General features: G+C 37.5%; 1 protein-coding gene across 12 annotated transcripts; it reads left to right on the top strand.

Annotated features, from left to right (window-relative positions):
- Positions 1-24,235, top strand: LOC144638090 (uncharacterized). 12 transcript variants are annotated; one of them, XM_078497224.1, is made up of 25 exons: positions 1-500; positions 1,053-1,157; positions 1,655-1,741; positions 3,107-3,330; positions 4,875-5,175; positions 7,254-7,361; positions 8,638-17,228; positions 17,797-17,899; positions 18,347-18,432; positions 18,721-18,772; positions 19,671-19,755; positions 19,965-20,059; positions 20,138-20,171; positions 20,276-20,352; positions 20,468-20,547; positions 20,757-20,852; positions 20,931-20,964; positions 21,321-21,415; positions 21,494-21,527; positions 21,633-21,709; positions 21,825-21,904; positions 22,114-22,209; positions 22,288-22,321; positions 23,425-23,530; positions 23,696-24,235. In XM_078497224.1, the coding sequence occupies exons 1-7, from the start codon at positions 92-94 to the stop codon at positions 13,563-13,565; spliced, it is 6,162 nt and encodes a 2,053-aa protein (XP_078353350.1). In that variant the 5' UTR covers positions 1-91; the 3' UTR covers positions 13,566-17,228; positions 17,797-17,899; positions 18,347-18,432; positions 18,721-18,772; positions 19,671-19,755; positions 19,965-20,059; positions 20,138-20,171; positions 20,276-20,352; positions 20,468-20,547; positions 20,757-20,852; positions 20,931-20,964; positions 21,321-21,415; positions 21,494-21,527; positions 21,633-21,709; positions 21,825-21,904; positions 22,114-22,209; positions 22,288-22,321; positions 23,425-23,530; positions 23,696-24,235. The 12 variants fall into 12 exon arrangements, with proteins under 12 accessions (XP_078353350.1, XP_078353351.1, XP_078353349.1 ...); XM_078497225.1 differs by lacking the exons at positions 20,931-20,964; positions 21,321-21,415 and having other exon boundaries at positions 8,638-17,899; positions 20,468-20,513; XM_078497223.1 differs by lacking the exons at positions 20,757-20,852; positions 20,931-20,964 and having other exon boundaries at positions 8,638-17,899.
- The last annotated feature ends 850 nt before the right edge of the window (positions 24,236-25,085 follow it).

Raw genomic sequence — 25,085 nt, 5'->3', positions numbered from 1 at the left:
TAAAAACTTTTTTCAGCTTATTTAGCAAAACGATTGTTCTACAGAACAGAAGTTTTATTACTCAAGAAAATTGTTTTATTTTGCTATTGTCATGTCAACAAACAATAGCGAAGTGAATATAACGTGTAGAAGACAGGGTTCAAGTGAAGAGCAACGGGAGAGTGAACGGCAGAGAGCAAGAATTAACCGGCGAAGAGCAAGCGAAGAAGATCGCGAAAGAAAGCGAGCCAGTGATAGAGACAGGAGGCGAAATATGAGCGAGGAACGCCGCGAGGCAGAACTAGCGAAGAATAGAGAAAGGAGACAAAATATGAGCGAGGAACGTCGCGAAGCAAAGCGAGCGAGAGATAGAGAAAGACGACGAAATAGTAGCGAGCAGTACCGCGCAGCGGAGCGAGCCAGGGCTAGAGAGAACAGGCAAAAAAAACGGAAAGAAGAACGCGAAAAAGAACTACAGAGGCAAAGAGACCGGCAGCAAAACAACAACATGTTAACCGAAGGTAAGTAAGCTACTTCAGTTCCGTTGTATCAGCTAAAAACTGCAGTAATGGCCAATCCGTTTTTTAGTGCGAGTAAGCTCCCTTTTGTGTCGTACCGTATAAATTTTTTGTTGACTGACAGTCATCTGCCAACTGAAGCCGCCAAAACAACAACAACTTTTTTGTCAGGCTGCATGTTTAATAATTTTGCTCTTGGCGATGCTTTAGCTTCGTTATGGCCTGGCATGAAATTTAAGAGGAGAGGCAAAGAGAACGGCAGCAAAACAACAACATGTTAACCGAAGGCAAGTGAGATAATTCAGTTTCGTTTTATCAGCTAAAAAAAGTGCAGTCGTACGGTATACATTTTGTATCGACTGACAGTCGCCTGTCAAGCCGTCAATACAATAACAATTTTTTTGTCAGTCTGCATGTTTAATAATTTTGCTATTGGTGATGCTTTAGCTTCGTTATGCTCGTTAAGTTTGTGTCTGGACAGAGGAAATTATTCCGTTGGAGAGGAACTGAGCTGCAAGTTTATAAATGTTTGCGGTCTGACCGTTGTTTTTTCAGTGCACGGAGAACCGGAGTTTGCATGTGAAGATGTACAAGAAGGAACGGAAATTTTGCCATTGCCTGTTGAAAAAGATTTTTTGCAGTTTGCTCGTTATCTTGCAGGTAACTAGATATTTTATTTATTTAGTCATAGAAAACAGAACGCGTCGCGTTGTTAGCTTGCCCAGATTTGAAGTAGTTTTTCCTGTTCCTGTGAGTGAATTAATTACCTGAGGTATTTATGATTTTACATTTCACGGACAACAAGCTACGGCTTTCTCGAGTTTTTTTACTTTCTTCTTCAGGTGTACAACAAAATCATATGGATTGCTTTTTATACACAAAACAATGCCTCCCTTAGAAGCTCTGTGTGAAAGTTGGGGCATTTTTTTCCAGTCAATTTTGCAGACCCTTTACATCATAGTACATAGTCTAATAATTCAGATTGATTTTGTTTTGGAATTTTGTTACTCCATTGTAATTATGATAGCTATTTTTGCAGAGGCTGCCAATTAAACAACTGATTAAACATAGCACCAACACTCACGAACACAGTGCTAAAGACTCTAAGAATTAATTAATTTATACCATTTACCCTTTTATTCTGTTCGTCGTTATAGCCACCGGAGAAAATGAAAGTGGAGTCATACAAGTTGAATGTGGCATGGAATGCTCTCTGCCAGGTGAACAGAAAGAAAGCGATTCAGGTACATAGAGATTGTGAATGATTATGTTCAGGTTTCTTTTAAGTTTCAAGTTCTCCCAATTCTTCTGCTTCTGTGTTAAGGGTCTGCTAACATTTTTCGTCTATGTTATCAGCTAAAAAAGTGCAGTCGTACCATATAAATTTTGTATTGACTGACAGTTGCCTGTCAAGCCGTCAAAACAATAATAACTTTTTTTTGCCAGTCTGCATGTTAAATAATTTTGCTCTTGGCGATGCTTTAGCTTTGTTATGACCTGGCATGAAATTTAAGAGGAGATATGTGAAATTTGACATTCGTTTGGTGCCCAGGGGTGGGGAATCCGACTCTGGATTCCAAAAAATGTCAAATTCCCCTGGGGTTGCCCCCCCCCACATCCTGGGGAAAACCATTGATAGGTGCATGGCTGTTTTTTGGGAGGCATTGTTTTCCTCTAAGAGAATAACAAGAAAGAACAGCATGACTTTTGTCAGTACAGTAAAAACCTGCCAGGAAGAAACTGTAAGTTGTTTTTAATATTAGCCTAAACAGGTTCTTACATAAAGGGTTATTAACACAAAAGCTAATAATACAGTGTAAGTTCTAAATAGGTTCTTAACTGATTTCTGAAAAAAAAAGTTTTGTTGTTATAGAGATTTTAATGGTATTCTCCCTTCTCTTATATAAAATCTGCATACCACATAGCATTTATGTAAAAATGAAGCACTAATCATTCAGAACACAACATTATATACATGTACAGTAATGCCTTGTCCAAATTATTTTCCCAAAAGTAGACATTTCTAATCAATTATTGTAGAAATTAAGAACCTGTTTCCAAATTTTAGGCTTAATAATGGTATTTAATTTGTAAATTTTAGCCTAATCATAAGACACACACAACCAAATGTTTGTTTGTTCATGTTCTCAGTTGCATGCATAAATGAACAGATGCATAACAGATTAAATGAGATCCACAGATTATTTTAGAACTGTAGATTATGTGAGATGAAATTAAAATCCCTCAGTCCCCAAGGGGTTGAACACAGTTTCACTTTTAAAATACAGTAAAAACATATATATATCTCCTCTTAAATTTCATGCCAGGCCATAACGTATTGGTAGTGAGTGTATAATTTTGCCAGTCTGTATGTTTAATAATTTTGCTTTTGTTGTTCGATTGGAAACTACAGATCAGAGGTTTTCCAATGTTTTTTGGACAGGTAAACCACCTTGAAATAAAATTGTCGTAGAACTTAGTTATATCTGGTCATGTATGTGACTAATCAATATATTTTATGAAAAAATTGGGACCAGATAAGGAAGTCCTGATAATCGAGGAATCCGGATAATCGGCATTTGACTGTAATGTGTTTTGTTTGCCTACAGGTGATGTGCAGCAACTGCTCTGCGATGCCGAAAAATTGCATGGATCAGAGGATTTGCAAAGGATTGCATTAGACGCAGGATTTATAATTTCTGACAATCAAGGATTGGGAAATTGTATGTTTTTTGCGCTGGCGGAGCAACTGGAAATTGTGAAAGGAGTCAAAATTTCAGCTGAAGAACTAAGAGTCAACTTAGTTAAATTTCTTAAAGAAAACTCCAACTTGGTAAGTCAGTTATATCAAGTAACATTGTTATTTTTTTTTGTAGTCATAATGCCAGACAAATTCTTGGGACACCTTTTTGGTTTGAGAACCATAATGTGGCAATTATCACTGCTTTGAGATTCTACACAACATTGCAAATTGGGTGAGGGTGGAAGCTAGTACTGAATTATTACAGGATTTTCAATAAAATATCAGAGTATGCAGCAACAGCTTTAGATTACATTTTACACCTAAGGCATGACTTTCTTCTTTGTGGGGGGTGGGGGGGGGGGGGTGCTACCCTGAGGAAACTGTACAAAATTTGGCCTTTTTGGTTGCATTTCCTACATTCTGATGCTTAATATATAAAAACATTTTGTTAGCATTCACATCCATTTATTTTATCGGAATAAAAAGCAGTGTATTCAGTATTAAAAAAGAAGGGGGAAAAGTGAAAGTTATAAGATGTTCAAATAAGCTATTTTTAACATTTTTTACATTCAGTAGTTTTTTGAAATAAATATCGATGCATTATAAATCTGTTCAGTTTTCTGTGGGAAGTTTATGCCAAAATTGGGCTCTTACTTCGTGTAGAAGACACAGTTCACCTATAACAATAGAGAACAAAAGGACAAAAGAAGGAGGAATATAATAAAAACAAAAGGTTTGCGATGCAGTATTCTATTGTGACGTGTTCTGTGCTTCTACACGAAGAAGGAGCCCAAAATTGGGGTGCGTCTTATAGCCGGGTATTTTTGCCCAACCAAATCTTATGACGGCCATTTTACCGGAACTTACAAATAAAACAAGAAAAATGAAAATACTTAATGTTGGTCATTGACTTTTAGAACAAGAAAACAGATATATAAAAGAAACAGCAAGTTTTAATGTAAAGATTATTGTCACGTATAAACATGTTTTAGCAACGCGTGTCTATGTCAGCATTTTGTTGAAACAGGCAAATGAAATCAAGCATACTCATTTGACACAAACCTTTTTAAGCGTGGAATGTTGGAAATGACTTTAGAAGACAGGGAAAACACCAAAAAAGCTCGAGAATCTTTCAAAACCACTCGATAAACAAAGTAAAGCGATACGAAGCATGCTTGAGAACTTGGTAACCATGCTACAAACTCAGTGGTCACTGGTAACTACACATCTGCCAGGTTACTAAGCAGCTAAGTTCGAAGCGCTGGAAAGACTTTTAGATCAAGTGGATTAAATGTACGTCTTTTTTAGCAAGAAATGTTACCTTTTTACTGGAAGATTGTGCCAAGGAATATAAACAACATTCAATACTTCAAATTCTGTAATAAGAACTGTCCTTAAATTGATCACCGCATCTTTACAACTCTCCAACTCATGGTGCGTCTTATAACCGTCTTATAACCGAGTGTTTTTGAAAAATTTTCAGTTTGGAAACAACATGACAAAGTTGCCAAGTTTAGAGTGCGCCTTACAACCGAATAAATATATATACACATGTATCATTATAGTGTAATTTGTAGTGATCACCCTAGGGGATTGATAGAGCATTTTTGGTAACGTGATATTTTTTCTTGCAGCCCAATGGAACACATCTATTCCGCTTTGTTGATCACGATAGACACCCAACATGGAGTGATTACTTGGAGAGCATGGCAAAAGATGGCACATGGGGTGATCATTTGATGTTACAAGCTGCAGCAAACTACTACAACACTGCTATTCGTGTTGTCAGTAGTCTTGGTCGTGAAAATGAATCACTGATTTGTCCAGTAAATCCAGCTGATAGTTTGCCTAACACCAGCAACACCAACCACCAACAGCCACTTGTGCTTGGGTACATTTTTGAGCTTCACTACGTTAGCCTTGTACCCAGACAAGGTAACATTGGTGTTAACTAAAGCTGTGTTCACATTAAACCTGAAACATGTTTCAAGTAAAAAATTATGCTTCACCTTAACATGTTTGTTAATGCATTGTGCAAATCACATGTCAGTTTGAAACATGCTTGGTTGTTTAATTTATGCCATTAACAATTAATAAATCTTGTACCCTTGAACCAAAAAAAGATATTTCAACTATTCTTAACATATGTTCTTAGTAGGCTTGAATTTGGATTTTTTTGGGTACTCGCTTTCTCGCCATAATTTTTGAACATGTGTATCGTCTTATCATGATTGAAACTACCTTGTGAGGTTGTTCCAATCAATATCATGCATGCTTCAGGATAAACATACAGTATTTCGATCATGATTTGCTCAAACGTGCCGGCTCATGTGAAACTGATCAGACTATAGTCTTGTTTCAGCCAAGTGTGAACACAGCTTTAGTCAGAAGTTTTGCATTGCTCAGGCGTTATAATTATCACTGAAAATGATACATTGCTACTACTTTTCCACTCTAACAGTCATCTTCATGATAATAATAGTTGTAAAAAGATAGCTGCATATGAGCCGAAGAGCTCATCCTACAATGCATTGAGTTGTTATTTATATCACGTTTGTAGGTTTGCTAGTTTTGCTTTTGGCTTGTTTGGCATGTGGAAAGTGACTGTGTAAATGGTGAAAGAAATCAATCACTATCCTTTTCCAAATGAACAACTTGTATGTTTTAAAAGCCATGTTAATTAAAAGTTGCAGGTTATGTAATGCACAGGGCTCGAGACTAACGGTAGCCAATTAGCCAAAGGCTATTAAAATTTAGGTTTAGGCTACCAGGTTTAGCATTCCTACTAGCCATTTGTCTAGTGAAAAAATCGGAAAAGTGACAAAAGTCAACTGTTCTTGATAGAAATCAATATACCTGACTAGTGAAAAATTACTTTTGGCTAGTAAAATCTGACATGTCACTAGCCAGTAAACCAGTGAGTTAAAAAGTTAGTCTCAAGCCCTGAATGCACATGTAAAAATAAAAGTTTAAGTGATGGATTTTGCAGATTTAGTTTTGGTATGTTAATAGCAGATAATTCCTACAAAAGAATTTTTACAATAGGAAATCACAACATGTAAAAGCATTTTAGAATTCTACAGTTCATAGCTATATCAGAAAACCTGTACATGGCAGTTTTAGCTACATGTCCAAAGCAAAAGCTTCACCTATTATTGAAGCAATGACTTTGAAAGTGACCATCTAGTCAGGCCTTCTGATAGGGTGCGGCAAAAAAGCAGAAATTATTCGGCATTTTTAGGGCAGATTATGCGGCAAGAAGGTACTATTATGCGGCAAATTATGCGACTTTATCTAAGCGATTTTAAGCTTGTTTTACAAGGTTTCAGGAGATGAAAATCCATTTTGTGCATTTCAAAAAATAATAAGAGCATAAATGAACGATAAATATCGGTATTAGAATCAAAAAGATTTCAAATGGCTTTCCATGTACACTACATGATGTAGTAGAACGTTGAAGACTTTTGGTGACATAATATATGAAGTGTGACATGATACCACTGACTGAATTAATGAAGGCGCATGTGTCAACGTGCGGTGTCGAACGATCGAACACTGTGCTATGTTTTTGACTTCATGGAAGGATTTAAACATTCTGAATTCGGCCATTTTACCTTGTAAACTTCAGTACAATACAAGAAAGCAAAGATAGAAAGCAAATTTAATTGTGTGAATGTTTTTATGGCTAAATTGAAACTGAAAAAGGAAGTCGCCTGCCGGAAGTAATGTTGTCTGTTTGGAAACCACATCAGAGGTTTTCCAAGGTTTTTTGACAGGTAAACCACCGTGAAACAACGTTGAAATTGTCTTAGAACTTTGTTAAAGCGAGTATTTCCTTTATCTTTTCTCAAATTGTGCAATTTTGTACGAATTATGCGATTTTGATGAATTATGCGAAAAGTTGCAATTTGAGGTCAATTATGCAAAATCGCAACATCGCATAATATCAGAAGCCCTGTCTAGTGCTCAGCTATGGCAATTATTCTGACATAATTTTCTTTTCTATTGTGTAGATTCTGTTGAGTGTTTTACTCAGGGCAGAATAAGTGAAGAGGTTGCTTCTGAAAAAGAAATCGAATATGCTGGCCCTGTCTCTGTTGCAAGTACAGAAATGAGTACAGGTAGGATAAAGAGTAAAATCAATGTTAAATGACTTGGAATTTATTTTGGCTAATAATTTACTGTTATTACATTTAAGGACGGTGCCTACTAATAACAAAGTATTTTCGCCTGGCCGATGACTATAAAAGAAATGTAGATGTTACCAAGGGATACTAAAATTCAAAAAGAAAATTGGGGGTAGCCACGCAAATTTTCGAATAATTAGGTTTGAAATCTGGAAAAAAGTGCCGACGTGGCATTTTAAAATAAAGTAAAACTAAATACAATTTCCTTGCAAATTCCATTGGAAATTGGTTTTTCATGAACAAAATCAATATGAAATATAACAATATTTACAATAACTAACAAATAATGTCTTCGGAACTGCATGATCCACGTTTTTATTAACAAAATAATTGCGTTTGAGCCATTTTTTACTCTTGCAGCTCTCACTTGCACGGCCAGAAAATCGGCCTAATTTTTTTTCACTTAATGAAAAATTAGACATGTGCCTTATAGACTTACCACTTACATTTTATAAAATAAAAAGTAGGGGTCACCACATGTTTTTAAAAGTTATACCAGTTGTTTTCAGGTTCTATGAAATCGCTTTTGGGGTCTGTTACATTTTTCCTATCCCCTCCCTAGCGAGTTGAATATTTGCATCTTGCGCGTGCACTACGTCATTTGTCACGGTTAGCAGTTTGCAGGTAGCGTTTTAGCGCTTAGCGATTTGTTTTTAACTGTTAATGTGAGCCATTTTCAGTGATTAGCGGTCAATGTTTAGGATATGCCCATAAACTGGATTTCGTCGCAGAGAAAACTTTCTTGATTTTAAGTCGCGCGCTTGTTCGCGTAGTTGAATTCGTTATTTTGAGTGAGCAAATTAATTAAAAGCGCGCACGCTTAGTGTGATCGATGCATTGCGTGATGCGCAGAACAAGTGCGCAGTAGCTATAGGAGGCACCGTCCTTAAGCACACATTAATTATAAGAGTTTAAATTGCAAGGAACAAAAAATATGAGATATGCATAATTTGACAAGAATTTTCTTATCTACTGTAGCTTGTAACCCACAATAAATTCATATTATTATTTTGTCTTTTTTACGTCTTCTTTCATTTCTACCCTTGGTTTACACAAAATAGTCGGTAGATCTCCAAGAGATCTTTGATTTTATCCTGTTGAATTGTAACCAGCTTAATGTAATAATTTGCACTATTAAAATATGTCTTATCACTAACTTCTTTTGTATACATGTTCTTATGAGGTATTTACTATTGCATCCATATTATAGGAGAACACTTGGAAAGTGACAATTCCGAGTTGAGAAATCATTTACTTTCGGCACAAAACAGCGCATTGAAAACACAGCAACCTGATCCAGAAATAAGCAGCAGCAGCCATGTAGAAGATAGTTATCTAATTAATCGAGCAAGGGCAGTAGGTGTGGCCTATGAATTTGCAAAGGCTGGTTCGGTTGAAACAGAGGACGATAGAAGAAAAAGACAGCGGCGAAATCAAAGGAGAGTATCAGATGAGGAGAGAAGGTTGCGGGAAGTTGTTGGCGATCTACCACCACCACCCCCTGCAGGGTCGAGTCAGTTGGAGGATAATGCTTATGTGGCTATACGTGCATTTGAAGTAGAGCAGATGACATATAAGTTCAGGTGTTGCGATATTTGCCAGGAGCGACGGTTGGAAGGCAAAGGAACCGGGAATATGTGCTCTCGCTGCAGAAATGACAAGAAGGACCCGGATTGCAAAGTTTGGTCAGATAAAAACGAAATGGACCCAATGTCTGTTCCAGAGGAACTGTCTGATATGACAGATGCCGAGCAGATGCTGATTTCAAGACTAGCTCCAACTGTGCATGTACACATGTTAAAACATGGTGGTATTGCTTCAAGAGGACACTGCATTGCATTCCCTCAAGCAGTGCAAGAACCAGCAACTATTCTGCCACGTCTACCAGAAGAAGTGGATATCGTACGTGTCAGAAGGCAAGGAAAAGATGATACGCATAAGGAGTTTAGGGTTAGAAGACGACGTGTCGAGGGTGCACTCCGCTGGCTGAAGGTCAATAATCCTGCCTATGGCGATATCGAGATTAGTGACACTCGTCTGCAAAATTTACCGGCTGATGGTGAATTGCCGAACTTGAGAACAGTTGAGTTTTCAGAAACAGCAGATCACATGGATGACCAAGGCCCGGCTCCAGAACAGCTGGATGCAGGTGAAACAGATAGTGGTGATGATACGACAGTCTCTGGAGTTATTCTCCCTGAGCCTGGAGTGAATGTTCAAGCATGTGTTGAAGCAGCCATAAATGAAGTTGTGTCTGAACCTCCTGAAGCTGAAGTAGTGGAGAGGCAACAAGGCACTGAACGACCAGTGATTTCTTGGCCTTCAGTTAGTACAACTCCAGCATCGGAGTTTACCACTCCTTACTTTTTCACAATGGCCTTTCCTTGCTTATTCCCATATGGAAAGGGTGATTTTCACATCAATCGTCAAATAACATGTCCTTCACTCCATGACTGGGCAGAGCACTTGCTGTGGTATAAAGATGGAAGGTTTGCCCGACACAAGGTATGGAAGTTTGTTGTTCACAACATGATTATGAGGAAGCGTGCCCTTGAACAGAGCAGGTACATTGTTGATCAGCAGCTAGGAGACCCGCAATTAACAGTTGCAGACCTGCAAGAGCGACTAGCAAGTGGTGATACCACATTCATTAACAAACTGCTGTATTTTGGGGCAAATCTGCGTGGTACAGCACAGTATTGGCATCAAAGACGGAGAGAGCTTCGAGCCTTGGTTGAGTTCATGGTTAATGAGAAGAAAGGATTGCCTTCATTTTTTATGACTGGTAGTTGTGCTGAGTTTTACTTTCCCCCACTTAGAAGACTATTGGAGCAGTACATTTTGCAGACCACAGGAAAAGAAGTTAACCTTGGTGAGGATAGCAGTGCCCGCTACAAGGCTGTGCAAGAGAACACCCATGTGGTGGTGAATTACTTTGACCTGCGTACCCTGTCGTACCATAATAAGGTCCTCAAGCCTGTATTTGGTGTCCATGACTATTGGTATCGTTATGAATTTGCCAAGTCCCGAGGTCAAATCCACTGGCACCAACTCAGCTGGAGAGAGGACAGACAGCCACACCAGCTGTTGCACGATGCTCGTGAAGGCGATTGTGATGAGGACGAGTGTGCTGCCATACTTAACCAATGGGCTGACGAAAACCTGGCCATGACAGCATTACACCCAGGTGGTAGTGATGAGGAAGGAAAGCCGCGGAGGGATCTCTGGCCTCCGCCTGAAGGTTCAGCTGACCCAATTTCAGATGAGAGAGATCCCCTGGTAAAGATGCTAATGGATATAGGTTCAGCCCAAGATGCGATCCTTGAGGATCATTTGCTTTTGGTAAACCGAGTTGGGTTGCACAGTTGTTCCGATTACTGTTTGAGAACACCCCGTCATCCTGGGCAAGGACTGCAGGCAAATGAACGTGTTTGCCGCATGGAATTTGGAAGTGAGTTTCACCCAGGAAAGAAACTCCGCAACGCACCAGAAATTGTTAACGATCACAATGGAGCACCTCGCCTTGAGATGCCACGTGACCATCAACGTGTAGTTCAGCATTCCCGTTATCAATTGCAGTCATGGAGAGCAAATGGTGACATAAGCTTGATTCTGTCGAATTCTTCCCCAGATAATCCCAGCACAGATGATATCATAGCTATAATTGACTATGTTTGTGGTTATGCCTGCAAGGACAGTGAACCTACCGGTGCAACTGCTGATCTATTTGAAGACATGGTAAATGCTGTGGATTCAAGTGATGCAGGCCAGGTGTCTGGAAAATCAATTTGTGCCAAGATGCTTATAAAGACCGTCGGAAGAAGAGATATTAGTGGACCCGAGGCATCATTTGAGCTCAGTGGACTAGCACTTTGGCGGTGCAGCCGTAGGTTTTCCTATTTGTCAATGACAGGGTCAAGGCGTCTTGAACGTGATGGTGAGACTGCCACGCGCAGTACCCCTTTGGACAAGTACCTTGCACGATCTAATGAAGAGCATTGCTCCTGGTACCAGTTTGCATCCCGAGATGGCAACGTTCCAGTGGTCAGTGGGGGCTCTACACATGCTTCATGGCCATTGAATGAGGACTACTGTAGAACGATGCTTCTGTTGCACTGGCCAAACTGGTTTGAAATCCAAGAAGTAAAGGGAGATGCTGAATCTTGGGTTGATCGGTTTAAGGACTTTGTTGTTACTGATGAGTGCCCACTGTTTGTGAAGGCCCAAGTCTCTAAGGCACAGCGTTATGCTGAGCATCCGCAAGAGCCGGTATTTGAAGATGAGGTGGATGATAATGCTGATGAAGCAGCAGAACAACCAGACTGGGTTGATGTGTATGCTGGCCAAAACCAGAGATATGAGGGAGTTGAGAAGGACTTTGATTATGATGATGGTGGAGAGCAGTACGACTGGAGCAGTATTGCCATTAATCTTCCTGAGGGCAAAGACCCTAGAAAGTGGCTGGAAGAGACCATCAAAGAAGACGAGGAACAGGAAACAGAAGTTGTGGACCTTGAATTACCAGATGTATCTCCTCTATCCTTAAATGACAATCAGAGAGCTATAGTCAGTCTGATTTTGCATACTCTCTACAACCTGATTGAGAACCCGCAAGAACACCATCCCTTGCGACTTGTCGTCGCCGGTACTGCAGGTACAGGGAAGTCATATGTCATCAAGTGCCTGCAGAAGCTAGTAAGGCAAGTGTTTGGAAGCAACGATGCCATACAGGTCATTACTCCTACTGGAAATTCTGCCTATCTTGTTCAAGGCACGACTGCACATAGCTTTTTGAGAATCCCAACAGGGGCAAGGTCTTCTAATGAGCTGACTGTGCCTTCAGGTTCCGTGCTGCAGCAAATCCAGGATAGGTGCAAAAATCTTAAAGTTCTGGTCGGCGATGAGCGATCGATGTTTGGTCGCACCACAATGGGCTGGATGGAACAGCATACACGCTATGCAATCAATAGAGGGGCCAATTCAGAGGAGCTGTGGGGAGGCATCCCTGTAGTAGTGCTGATGGGAGACGATGTGCAGCTACCTCCTGTGTGTGACACTCCCGTCTACATTGAACATAATCGCAGTGCACCATCTAACCATGGTCGACTGGTGTGGACAAGTTTTGACAGCGCTGTAGAGCTAACTCAGATTGTCCGTCAAACTGAATCTGAACAGCAGCTAAGAGATGTGTTGATGTCCATGCGAACCTACTCTACGACACACGAGCAAGTCCGTTGGCTGCAGCAGTTTCAGTGGCACAATCTGCGTATGAGCCATGGTCCTGAACTTCTACATAGGATGGATGAGCAAGGGCTGTATGTTTTTCCAACGCATCGTTTGGAATGGGAACGCAATAAAGCCAAGCTGCTTCAGTTGAACAGAGAGCCAAACCATCCAGTTGCAAAGATCAAGTCAGTTGACAATGGCAGGCATGCTCAGAAGGCTGACAGCAATAAGGCAGGAGGTTTGCTACCTCTGCTCTATCTTTGCCGTGACAGTAAGGTCATGCTTACGGTAAACCTGAAGGCTGCATGGGGTTTGTACAATGGAGCTGTTGGCACAGTAGTAGACATTGTCTACAAAGATGGTTGCAGGCCTACTGATGATCCTCCACCATTACCCGATGTTGTGTTTGTACGTTTTGCAGGTTATAAGGGTCCGGCTTACATTGACGAAGATCCCACACTTGTGCCAATTGTACCTGTAAACCGCTCTACGGATTGTGCATGTAGGTGCAAGCGTTCTCAGGTTCCATTAAGGCTGTCATGGGGAACTACTATCCACAAGTGCCAGGGTTTGACTGTAGGCAGTGGGGAGGCCTTCAGGTATGTTGTCATTCACCCTGGAAAGCATGACTTTGAAGCTAAGAATCCAGGAGCTCTCTTTGTGGCACTGTCAAGAGCGAAATCTGCAGGTGGAGAAGGCGTGGATCCTGATTTTGCCTTTCACGAAGATGTCCTGCTGAATGATGACAGGTTGAAGCCTGTTAACACTCCCACTACCCGTGCTAGAGCAGTGGAAATGGCAAGACTGCATGCCTTAGCCAGTGAATGCCAGCAGCGAGAGGGCTTAGCACCAGCATATGAAGAGGATACCTTTCTCAGGCTGGTGGAGTGGGCACAGTCTCAAAGTCATTGAGGTATTTCTGATCTACATCACTGCATGTTGAGCAGAGACTCTAAAGGTATGGTGATGTTATTCATCTGTGTGCTTATTATATACTATTCCACAGTGAGCTACAGTTGTAGTGTACAGCTGTAGTTGTGGTCCTGTGAATGTCATGTGGTAAGGTGATCTAAGGCTCATGGCCATAGCAACATATGAGAGTTGGCTATAAATTTGGAGTCCTTGATTTTTGAGTACAGTAAAAACTTGCAAGTAAAACAAAACATTAGGTTAAAATTTGGAAATGGGTTCTTATTTTCTAAAATAGCCTGAGATTAAAACTGTTTACTTTCAAGAAAATAAGGTTACTGCAGTTAACATTTTACATGTACATCCTCTTTGGAAACACTCAGGAGTCTCATGACTCCAGTTGCAATGAAAGTGCCAATGTTGAATTTCTTAAACTGACTCAATCACATAGTTATGAAAATAAGGCAACAACAGTTCACATTATTTTTTCTTCACAAATTCAGAAAATGAAGAACCTGTCATGAACTGCAAAAGTCACAATTTCTGCTATTTACTTCCAATTTCGTAAGAACATGTTTCGGCTAACTTGGGAAAATGCAGGTTTTTACTCACATGTTTTTACTGTATGTCAAATGTACTTGATATGTGGCGAAAGCTATGTCATGTGGACACATGCATTGAGCAGGGAGGCTGCTTTGAAGGTGTGAGCTCTGTTGTACGAGGGTTATGAGGGCCAAATCCAAGTGTAACAATTATTTTTTTAAATGAAATATTAAGCAGCTGAAATTATGGCAGCTACCAGTCAATTATAAACTGAAATTATAACTGTGCCACACAGCATTTTAGGCCATAATTTTCATATCTTATAAGAAAAATAGTCTTGTGTAACATGTTTGTTGTTTCAACTTTTTTTGCAATGAAACTACAAATGTCTTGTTAATGTTTTTTTTTTTAATTAATTAAGAGCAATGTACATGTAAAAGGCATAGAAAATTGGCTGACAACAGTAATTAAACATTCATTGTCATAAATCAATGTTAAAAATGAAATGAAAATAATGTGGATAACATCAAATTTAAATTTTGTCATTTATCTATCTTTCTGAATGGAAATTGTTAATGAAAATCATCACTGACAGCTGCAAAAACTAAAATAAATTTGGTGTTTAAAAGCATACACATTCTTATTTACTCATGGGCAAAAAACAACTCAATTCACATAGCCTTCAACACCCTCGTACACTGACGAGCAGATAAGTGTGAGATGTATATGCTAGTCAGCTACCTTTGGAAATGGCGCAGCATATGGCAGCTACCTTAGTCATTTGTAAACAGATGTGGGTGCTGATATGCAGCCCTTGTGATTCAACCAGAGCAGATGGCAGCTAGCAAAGAGATGGCTCTGAAATGCTGGGTAATCCATCACCGTGACCATGAAATTCACAAAATACGTAAAGAAATCATTATTTTCTTTTCTAATCGCGTGGTCGCAATACTATTTCTACAAGAACCAAAAATCTAATTTAAACACATTTTTAATGTTTACAGTACTTTGCATACTTTGTTTACTGTCCAAGTGTTTGTTGATTGTTTATGTCATGCATGTGGGAACTTAAACGTTAAAATGAAAATGGGGGTAGATGGGTGCCCACTAGTAGCAACAGCACCTTGTTAATACCCAATAAATTCTTATAATATCACTATTTTTTTTTTAATAACAATTGCTCGCAAAATTCATGTTTCCGACAATCGTTTTTTTATTAAACACTGACAATATATAAATTCTAAAGATAGAAAGCTACTACTTAATTAAAAACAACTCATAAAAAATCATGTATTGGAATTATGCGCGGTAGGGATGTACAATGCAATACTGGGGAATGACTGTAAAGAGTTATTACTACAGGGAGTGTTATGTATTTTGTGAATTTTTTTGGAGTGATGTTGAGAGAATTTACCAGACAGCATGAGCCATTGGTACTGTTTGCCAGTTCTGTCATTTTAATTTGACATTGAGCGATGGCGATAGATACACTTGCAACTGAGGCCAGCTCTGTATTACACCGAGCAAATGGCTTCACCCGTGGCCGATGCCAGTTCCCCTGTGTGAGATTACAGGGTGGTGTAAATGGGGTTTACTGTAATCAAAGCCAGATATCTGATTAAATGTATGACAAGCTATAATTCACTAAAAGGCTTTGAAGGGAACTTGACTTTTTATTCTTTACTTTTTTTACGGTCACAATTTTAAAGGGCTTCAAGGATAAACAATATTTTTTATCTAGTTAAAAAATTCAGTATAATTGAAAATTTCACTGTGCCGAACTTAGCTAGTTCAAGTCAGTAAATTTACAGTCTGTTCCCTGTGATCCTTGCGTATGCTTTACTGACAAATTATAGACATACCCCATTTACACCTGTAATGGAGCGATGGCAGCCACCAGTACATTGCTATGCAGATGCCCGCTCTGGTTTGAGCAAGTGTTGAACAAGAATGATGATTCTGAAATGTTGGATATCCATAAAATTCAGAAAAAAGGTGATAATAATATGTTATGCACTAGTGGTAGAGTTTGCTTCACTTTTGTTTTATTATATTAATATTGCAAAATGACAACCTTTTATAAATAAATTTGTTATTCAACAAATGCACGTGCTGGTAATAAAGATGGTCAACATTTTACTATATTTTACAATACATCTTTTAAAATTTGTCCAAAGTAGCACAAAGCGCTGCCTTAAAAAAGTTTTCTTTGCTGCAAAATGTCTCCCATTAACCAATATTATTGTTGAATAAGGACACAATAATTCTGCTCCATCATCAGAAATATCATGTCATTTTTAATTAGTCAAATTGGCCTTCAGCTTTGTCAGCAAATTATTACTGTAAATATTACAGCTATAAAATAATTAATTTTAGTATAAAGGAACATTTTTATTTTGTCAAAGTTTACCAAACTACACACTCACTTTTTGTCATTTGATAAGGCCTCTGGCCTAGATGAATGTTTGATGCCTGTGGTAGTTTTCTGAATTTTATGGATGACACACATTCAGTAGTGGCTGAGAAGGGGCCCCAGGCCCCCACATTATTTTAAGGCCAAACCGAGGCCTGAAGGGCTGAGAAAAAAAATTGTTTTCAAGAGCGGGCCCTCATTTACCTTTAAGTCTGGATCTGCAACTGAGACAAGAGAGTAAGTGCCAGCCACAGGGAGCCAACTAGCTCATTTGAATGAGTCATATTGAGGAAAAAATGAAACAACCTACCTTACTTAAAGAGTAATTGAGTAAAATATGTAAGAAACAGTACTAGTGGCCCTCTTATAAATAATTTTGAAAAATGAACAAGCTTAAAACAATCATTGTAAGTTAAAGTTTCTTAAAGTACAATGAAAACTTAAATGTTAATTTATTTTGATAAAATAAACAAAGCAATGTGGATAATGGAAGCCAAATAAGAAGATAGTGATCAAGTGAATACTTTAACTGTCTATAAAATGTTAAAATTTACTTCAAAACTCTCATTGAAATCATTTCACTAAGTCTACTTCCCAATTAAGTTACAAGTTATAGTACCCAGAATTCAAATTTTGGGTTTAATTCTACAACTATATCAACCACAAAATGGAGCATAGGAGAGATGTTTGGAGCCATAATAATTTTGAAGGTAAGATTTGTTTTATTTTAGAAAGGCTAAAAATAGATTTTGTATAATGTAAGCATAAAGGAAACAACAGTTCAAAGAGTCTAGTTAAACATTATTGGAGAAGTGTTTGGATGTTTAATCTATTAAAAAATTAAAAAAAAAAAAAACATTTAGAATGGCAAGGGTGTGCAAAGTGATCAGAAAAATTAACATATACATCCACATCTAGTCAGTGTCTTAACAGAAGAGGAGAATGTGGCCAAAGTTTCGTTTTTACAATGTGAGTAGAGCCGAATTTACTGAGTTGTCTTGCAAATTGCAATGTTTCACAAATTTCCCAATTATTTTCATGAGGTCTGGCGATGGTAACTTCTGACAGACGACTAATGTTCCAAAAAGTAGCGACAGCACTTAAAATGAAGTTCTGGTACGCAATAATCCTTGCGAAATTAGAACAAGTGAAAAGGCCTCAGTAGAATGACAACACCTGACATTTAAATCAGTTTTCTGGCGGTGTTCTGACATGAGTAATGGCAACAATACATTTAATTTAAATATTTGACATTGTAATTTTCATTTTGTATTATAGAAATATTGGTTCTTGTTATCTGCAAGAGAAAAAAATTGATATGCCGGTATTATACAGTAAAAGGTTTTCAGCTGACAGGACAATGGCTGAAGAAAAGTAAAAAGTAAGTACAGACAATTCAATAACAATGTGTCTTAAAGATTGTACTGTATCATTATATTATACCATAGAAAAAATAAAGCATTCTGAATACTGGAAAGCTGTTGTATATTTAACGGTATTCAACTGAACCTTCCCATCTTGTGCTGGCATCTTATTCTCAACGAAATTTTGTAAGCGTATTTTCTGTGGCATGGTATAAAAGTATACAACACTTTCTCATGGTACATGTATATAACTATGGACACTCACCTAAAGTGAAACCCAGAAAATACAAGTGACCGGTGGGATATTCCATACCATCCGTACTAAGGGCAACTAGATTTTGAACATCTCCATACCCATCATGTGTAGGGTCACTGGATTATTTTTTTTTCCGGGGGGGGGGGGGGGGGAGGGAGGATCAGTTCAGAGATTCCTAAAGGAAATGTCATGTTTTACATTATTTCAGCCCTAACACAACTGTGGAGTATGCAGATAAAAGTCACGAATGCAAAGACATGTACCAATGATTTTGATTGGCACCGCTAAACACAGGTACAATAGATTAAAAATAGTACTTGCGATAATATATATACACTGTATATACATTTTTTTGCTCTCATTTAACTTTTTTCCAGTTATGATTAACACCAGTTATAGTCATAGTCAGAAAGACAGATAAATAAGGCAGACAGCTGCAAGACATTAATTATTATTTTTCAATAATTTTGTCAAAACAAGTAATGGCGAATAAATGGTAGCTCACCATGTCTGTAATATTTATGAACTTTACCCCATAAAAAAGTTTAAGACTGACTAACTATTAATTATAATGTTATACAGGTGAAGATTTTGATTGATGATTGATCATGAATGGATCCGGAAGCAGGCCTAGGTAGTGTTATTGTTTCTTATTGGTTCGATAGGGTACAGTCAATACCATAAAGTTCCCTGTTTAAGCCACACCGGAAATAAGCCGGACCCCTATTTTGAAGCTCCGTTTTCGAAAACAAACACTTAAGTTTGAACTTCAAGTGAAAAAAGAAGGAAATAATCAAACAAATAAGGACAAACAAGCACGGTTTCAAAACTAGATACGGCAGTTGTTGCAATGTTTAATATGAATATTTAACTCTGATAAAAGCAAAAATTCATTTGTCGTACCTCCTTTTTAGTTTTAGTACACAATATCTTTGACTTGGATGGTCTCTTGATATCATTTTTAAAGATTAACAGTTCTAAACAAGATATATACGAAACTGTACAAATCAATCCGCGAATGATGACTGCTTAGTAGCCAAGCTTAAAATAGAGAGAGGAGTCTGGGCTTTAGAAAACAGCTCATCCTCGTACCCAGGGTCTTCGTTCCCTTTGACCAGCGGTCAGGAAACGTTTCTTCAAGCCTGCGCAGAAGGGACGAAGACTCGAGGTAGGAGAATGTCTTGCTCTCAGAAAAAACAACGTTTTCAAGGGGTTTGGAAACTGTTACCCGCAACAGTATAAAAAATCCATGCAGAATAGGAGATTGGCGTGATGGTGAATACAAATGCGAAGCGGTCGGCCATCGGCCCTTTGAGTACTTGCGATAATCTTGGTATTTTCTCGCACGCGGCGAAAGGATATGCATTGAAGCGACCGGCCACAGGGCCACTTATTTGCATGTCATTGAATAAGAATAGCCTCTATTGTGTTATGCCTCGTTCCGTAAAGAGTGCCGACACGGTGGACCGAAGTGGCCCTGCATTCTGTAGTTGCTCCTATTTAGTGACCAGTTTTGTTTTTGATTACTGCAGGCATGAATACATATGTGGCAGTACACAAATACTCAGTGGTGATTACTGCAGATATGAAGGCATATGACAGTGGACATACTCAATGGTGAGTGTGTGAATTATTTGAGGCAGGCGGGGTCCTAAAGAAAATGTGTAGTGATGCATTCTCAATTAAAATTAAGGGACAAATTTAATCATTATAATTATGTCTTTTTCATAGCCATAGCTCTTTAAAACACTTTTCAAGATGCTATTGAAACTTCCTCAGTTACGTTACAGAACAATAATTTGATCTCCACTTGTTGACTTTTTCAGGGCTAAGACAATTGTGGATTGTATGCAGATCAGAGAAATTTCTTTATGATTACTGCAGAGCGTTATGGAAATAATGACCGTGGAAACAATATATGGTGAGTGTTTGAATGATGCAATATCTTTATAACTTCTTTTCCAGTTATTAAGTGACCAACTTTTTTTTATTACTGCAGGCATGAATACACATGGCAGTGGACATACTAAATGGTGATTGTTTGAATGATGACAGGGGGATCTTAAAGAAACTGTTTAATGATACATTCTCAATTAAACTTAAGGGAGAAATTTAATCATTATAATGTCTTTTTCAGGTCTAACACAATCGTATGAAGATCAGTCACAAAATAATGCACAGACGTTTCCTGATCCTTCTTTTTGATTGCTTCAGGTATGAATGCATATAGCAGTGGACAAACACTCAATGGTGAATGTTTTTGGATCAGATATTTTTATAACTTCTTGTCCAGTGATTAACTGTTAATTTTCTTTTTGATTTTTTGTAGGTGTCAATACATATGGCAGTACAGAAATACTCAGATTACTGACTAGGTATGAAGGCATATGACAGTGGACATACTCAATGGTGAGTGTGTGAATAATTTGAGGCAGGCAGGGTCCTAAAGAAAATGTGTAGTGATGCATTCTCAATTAAACTTAAGGGACAAATGTAATCATTATTATTATGTCTTTTTCATAGCCATAGCTCTTTAAAACACTTTTCAAGATGCTATTGAAACTTCCTCAGTTACGTTATAGAACAATAATTTGATCTACACTTGTTAACTTTTTCAGGGCTAACAAAATTGTGGATTGTATGCAGATCAGAGCAATTTCTTTACTGATTACTGCAGAGCGTTTTGGAAATAATGACCGTGGAGACAATATATGGTGAGTGTTTGAATGATGCAATATCTTTATAACTTCTTTTTCAGTTATTAAAGTGACCAACTTTTTTTATTACTGCAGGCATGAATACATATGGCAGTGGACATACTAAATGGTGATTGTTTGAATGATGACAGGGGGATCCTAAAGAAACTGTTTAATGATACATTCTCAATTAAACTTAAGGGAGAAACTTAAGGGAAGAAAAGGGGCTTCACTATGACAGGAAACTTTGCCTCTACATTGAAATATTAATTATTATTGATTATTATTAATTATTTGAGGCAGGCGGGGTCCTAAAGAAAATGTGTAGTGATGCATTCTCAATTAAAATTAAGGGACAAATTTAATCATTATAATTATGTCTTTTTCATAGCCATAGCTCTTTAAAACACTTTTCAAGATGCTATTGAAACTTCCTCTGTTACGTTATAGAACAATAATTTGATCTCCATTTGTTGACTTTTTCAGGGCTAAGACAATTGTGGATTGTATGCAGATCAGAGAAATTTCTTTATGATTACTGCAGAGCGTTATGGAAATATTGACCGTGGAAACAATATATGGTGAGTGTTTGAATGATGCAATATCTTTATAACTTCTTTTCCAGTTATTAAGTGACCAACTTTTTTTTATTACTGCAGGCATGAATACACATGGCAGTGGACATACTAAATGGTGATTGTTTGAATGATGACAGGGGGCATCTTAAAGAAACTGTTTAATGATACATTCTCAATTAAACTTAAGGGAGAAATTTAATCATTATAATGTCTTTTTCAGGTCTAACACAATCGTATGAAGATCAGTCACAAAATAATGCACAGACGTTTCCTGATCCTTCTTTTTGATTGCTTCAGGTATGAATGCATATAGCAGTGGACAAACACTCAATGGTGAATGTTTTTGGATCAGATATTTTTATAACTTCTTGTCCAGTGATTAACTGTTAATTTTCTTTTTGATTTTTTGTAGGTGTCAATACATATGGCAGTACAGAAATACTCAGATTACTGACTAGGTATGAAGGCATATGACAGTGGACATACTCAATGGTGAGTGTGTGAATTATTTGAGGCAGGCAGGGTCCTAAAGAAAATGTGTAGTGATGCATTCTCAATTAAACTTAAGGGACAAATTTAATCATTATTATTATGTCTTTTTCATAGCCATAGCTCTTTAAAACACTTTTCAAGATGCTATTGAATCTTCCTCAGTTACGTTATAGAACAATAATTTGATCTACACTTGTTAACTTTTTCAGGGCTAACAAAATTGTGGATTGTATGCAGATCAGAGCAATTTCTTTACTTATTACTGCAGAGCGTTTTGGAAATAATGACCGTGGAGACAATATATGGTGAGTGTTTGAATGATGCAATATCTTTATAACTTCTTTTTCAGTTATTAAGTGACCAACTTTTTTTTATTACTGCAGGCATGAATACATATGGCAGTGGACATACTAAATGGTGATTGTTTGAATGATGACAGGGGGCATCTTAAAGAAACTGTTTAATGATACATTCTCAATTAAACTTAAGGGAGAAACTTAAGGGAAGAAAAGGGGCTTCACTATGACAGGAAACTTTGCCTCTACATTGACCCAATGACAATTAATTGGCAGTTGGAACTGTCAGTACAATTTTAATGGTTTTGATAATCAAAGCACAACGTAAATTGAGCAGGGGCTCTGATTGCTTAATAATTATTTAGAAACTACAGTAAGGGACCTTGAAGTTCTGGCATAAAAGAAATGTTTACTTATTGAGTTACAAATCCACTTCAAGGTTTGCCTTGCACATGATTGCTTATTTCGTTCTTACAGTAGCAACTGTTGTGTGGCCTCCCACACAGTTGCCCTTAGGGGTCGTCCTGTTTTACTCCTCCTCACGAACACCTGCTTAACCGAGGCCAACATTCCTTTCCCCAGTTAATTCCCCTGGACGATTCTCAAGCTTGAATGTTGTGTTAAAAGGCTAGCTTTGTATTATTGACATCAAATGTTTTGATTGTTCTGCGATTTTAGGGTTGCAATATATTTGCTTTGAGAAAACGCCTTTAAAAAGATAAATGAAGTACGTACCAAATATATGTTCTCAAATGGCAAAATCCCAACATAGCCAACAAATTGGTGAAACTGTCAGGCAGCAAAGGACAAGGTCGATTAGCAAGTTATTAAACAAAGCCAGCAAATTGGAAAATTTTTTTCATCTGAATGAATTTAAGTGAAACATTCTGCACACAGTGCTAACAGCTCTGACCAATTATTTTGGTCTTTTTTGAAAGAGCATCTTGCGGTAAGGTCAACATTCCTGATTTTGGTAAATCTTATTGGCTTAGCAGAGGAAAGGCATATCAGTTAAGCAGGTGTTCGTGGTGAGGAGTGAAACACGATCGCCCATAAGAACAACATTTACTGTGTGGGAGGCTATACCAACCACTCCTGTAATGCACGCTGTGCCATTTAGTATTATTTTTTAAATGTTAGCTACAGTTCAAGCCACTTTCCACTTGATTATAAAAACTGATGAACAATGTAATACAACTAATACAATATGTTTATTGATCATAGGAATAAGGATCAAGGATTTTCAAGAAAGCACTAAATACAAGCATGTCTTGTCAACCTAGTTAACAAGTGTATTTTATCATATATAAAATTCTGGATTACAACAATGGTGAGTTTTAATGATTTATTAATGCAAATGATAGTTATTATTAACATATAATTCTACTTTCCCCAATACTGAAACTGTTTATATGTTTAGCAAGTGTTAAATAAATATGATATTCTTGGCTTTTGAAATGATGATTAAAATTGTTTGCTTTTCTTTTATTTACAGACATTGATAAAATGTTCTACCAAGTTAAAAACTAAACTTTTGAAGGCGACTTAAGTAGTAATTACAGACAAAGTTGGATGTCTACTCACTTTTAGTTTTAGAACCTCTTTAACTAAGGACATTTGTTTATTGTTTTAATTTATATTATTCAGTGAAATATAAATTATTCCCTCAATTAAGGTGCTAATGTGATGCCATTTGGCAGAAACGACTAAGTGTCACTAAGTACAATGCCTGTGCTAAGCTTCATACTGGTTTGCTTGTGGTATGCTTTATCTCTGGTTTGCTTTTGATCAGCATTTATTTGTTGCTCAGGGCAATATATTGTCACCATCCCGTCATTCTGCCAGATAGTACTCCAAAATAACTGCTTAATTTTAGTGTTTCAAAAGAATTATTCGGGTAAAGTTAGTAACAGTTACTGTAGATTGCAAATATTGCAGCCATTAGTATTAATAAGACGCAGCAGCAAGTATAATTAACCAACTCGAAAGATAGTTACCCAAACCCTAAATTCTTTTTGTTGGCACGTTTTGAAAAATGAAAACCAAAGGCCTGACTTTTTTTGTCAGCACATTTGAAGTGAAATCTAAATCATAACTGGATGTTGCAATGGTATGGATCTATGAAACAATAACTTTAATTCTAGGCAATTAATTTGACTATTAATGACTATATGAAAGAGTGGAATATAAAAGGATACATTAGTTATTAAGATCTTGACAAAAAATACATAAATTAAAAAAGAAAAAAACACAATACTCATGTATCGACTAATAAAGGAACAAACCATCATGGAAATTTACAATCAGGTTATCCATGTCCACCTCCAATTAGGTACACCTAACTTTCATCGAAATATAATTTTACAGTAATAAGGATTAATTTCCACATGTAAGTCTCATTAATAGCAGTTTAATAATGAGGTAAAAGAATACTCCTGGATTAGAGACTGGAGACAACAGACAAGGAAGAAGCAGAACACATAAACAGTTGTTGTACAACTCAACGCTGACTTTGATTGCACTTATTCCACTTGACAACAGCTTGCAATTCATCTCATTTTAAGGCATCATCTCAAATTACAGACCGCAGCCGAAACTTTGTGCTTGCACCACACTATTCTTAAATGATCAAGATGTCTGCTAGCCTGATTTGGTTGTCAGTATCTGGCCACAGTAATGATATAGTCTTGATACAGTGAGGACAAGAAATGGAAAGCTACTTAATGGAATTCCAACTACATCTATTACTGCAAACAGTAATAAAAATGTCTCTGACTATTGCTCAAGGTACAAGGAGCAATAAATCACCTTCATTTATGTGATGTTTTTGAAACAAAGAATTTACTAAAGCTTGACGTTTGGATGAGCGGTTATCTCAAAGAAAG

Source organism: Oculina patagonica, chromosome 14 (assembly GCF_052425735.1).
Source record: "Oculina patagonica isolate OP01 chromosome 14, crgOcupat, whole genome shotgun sequence".
Classification (NCBI taxonomy): domain Eukaryota; kingdom Metazoa; phylum Cnidaria; class Anthozoa; order Scleractinia; family Oculinidae; genus Oculina; species Oculina patagonica.
The sequence above is the reverse complement of the archived record's forward strand: the minus strand, read 5'-3'. Positions and strand labels throughout refer to the sequence as shown.

Excerpts from the sequence above, each read along its gene's own strand:
- LOC144638090 (XM_078497224.1), top strand. The coding sequence starts at position 92 with ATGTCAACAAACAATAGCGAAGTGAATATAACGTGTAGAAGACAGGGT. Across the intron at positions 501-1,052 it reads CAACAACATGTTAACCGAAG|TGCACGGAGAACCGGAGTTT; the intron begins GTAAGTAAGCTA and ends TTGTTTTTTCAG. Across the intron at positions 7,362-8,637 it reads AAGTACAGAAATGAGTACAG|GAGAACACTTGGAAAGTGAC; the intron begins GTAGGATAAAGA and ends TCCATATTATAG.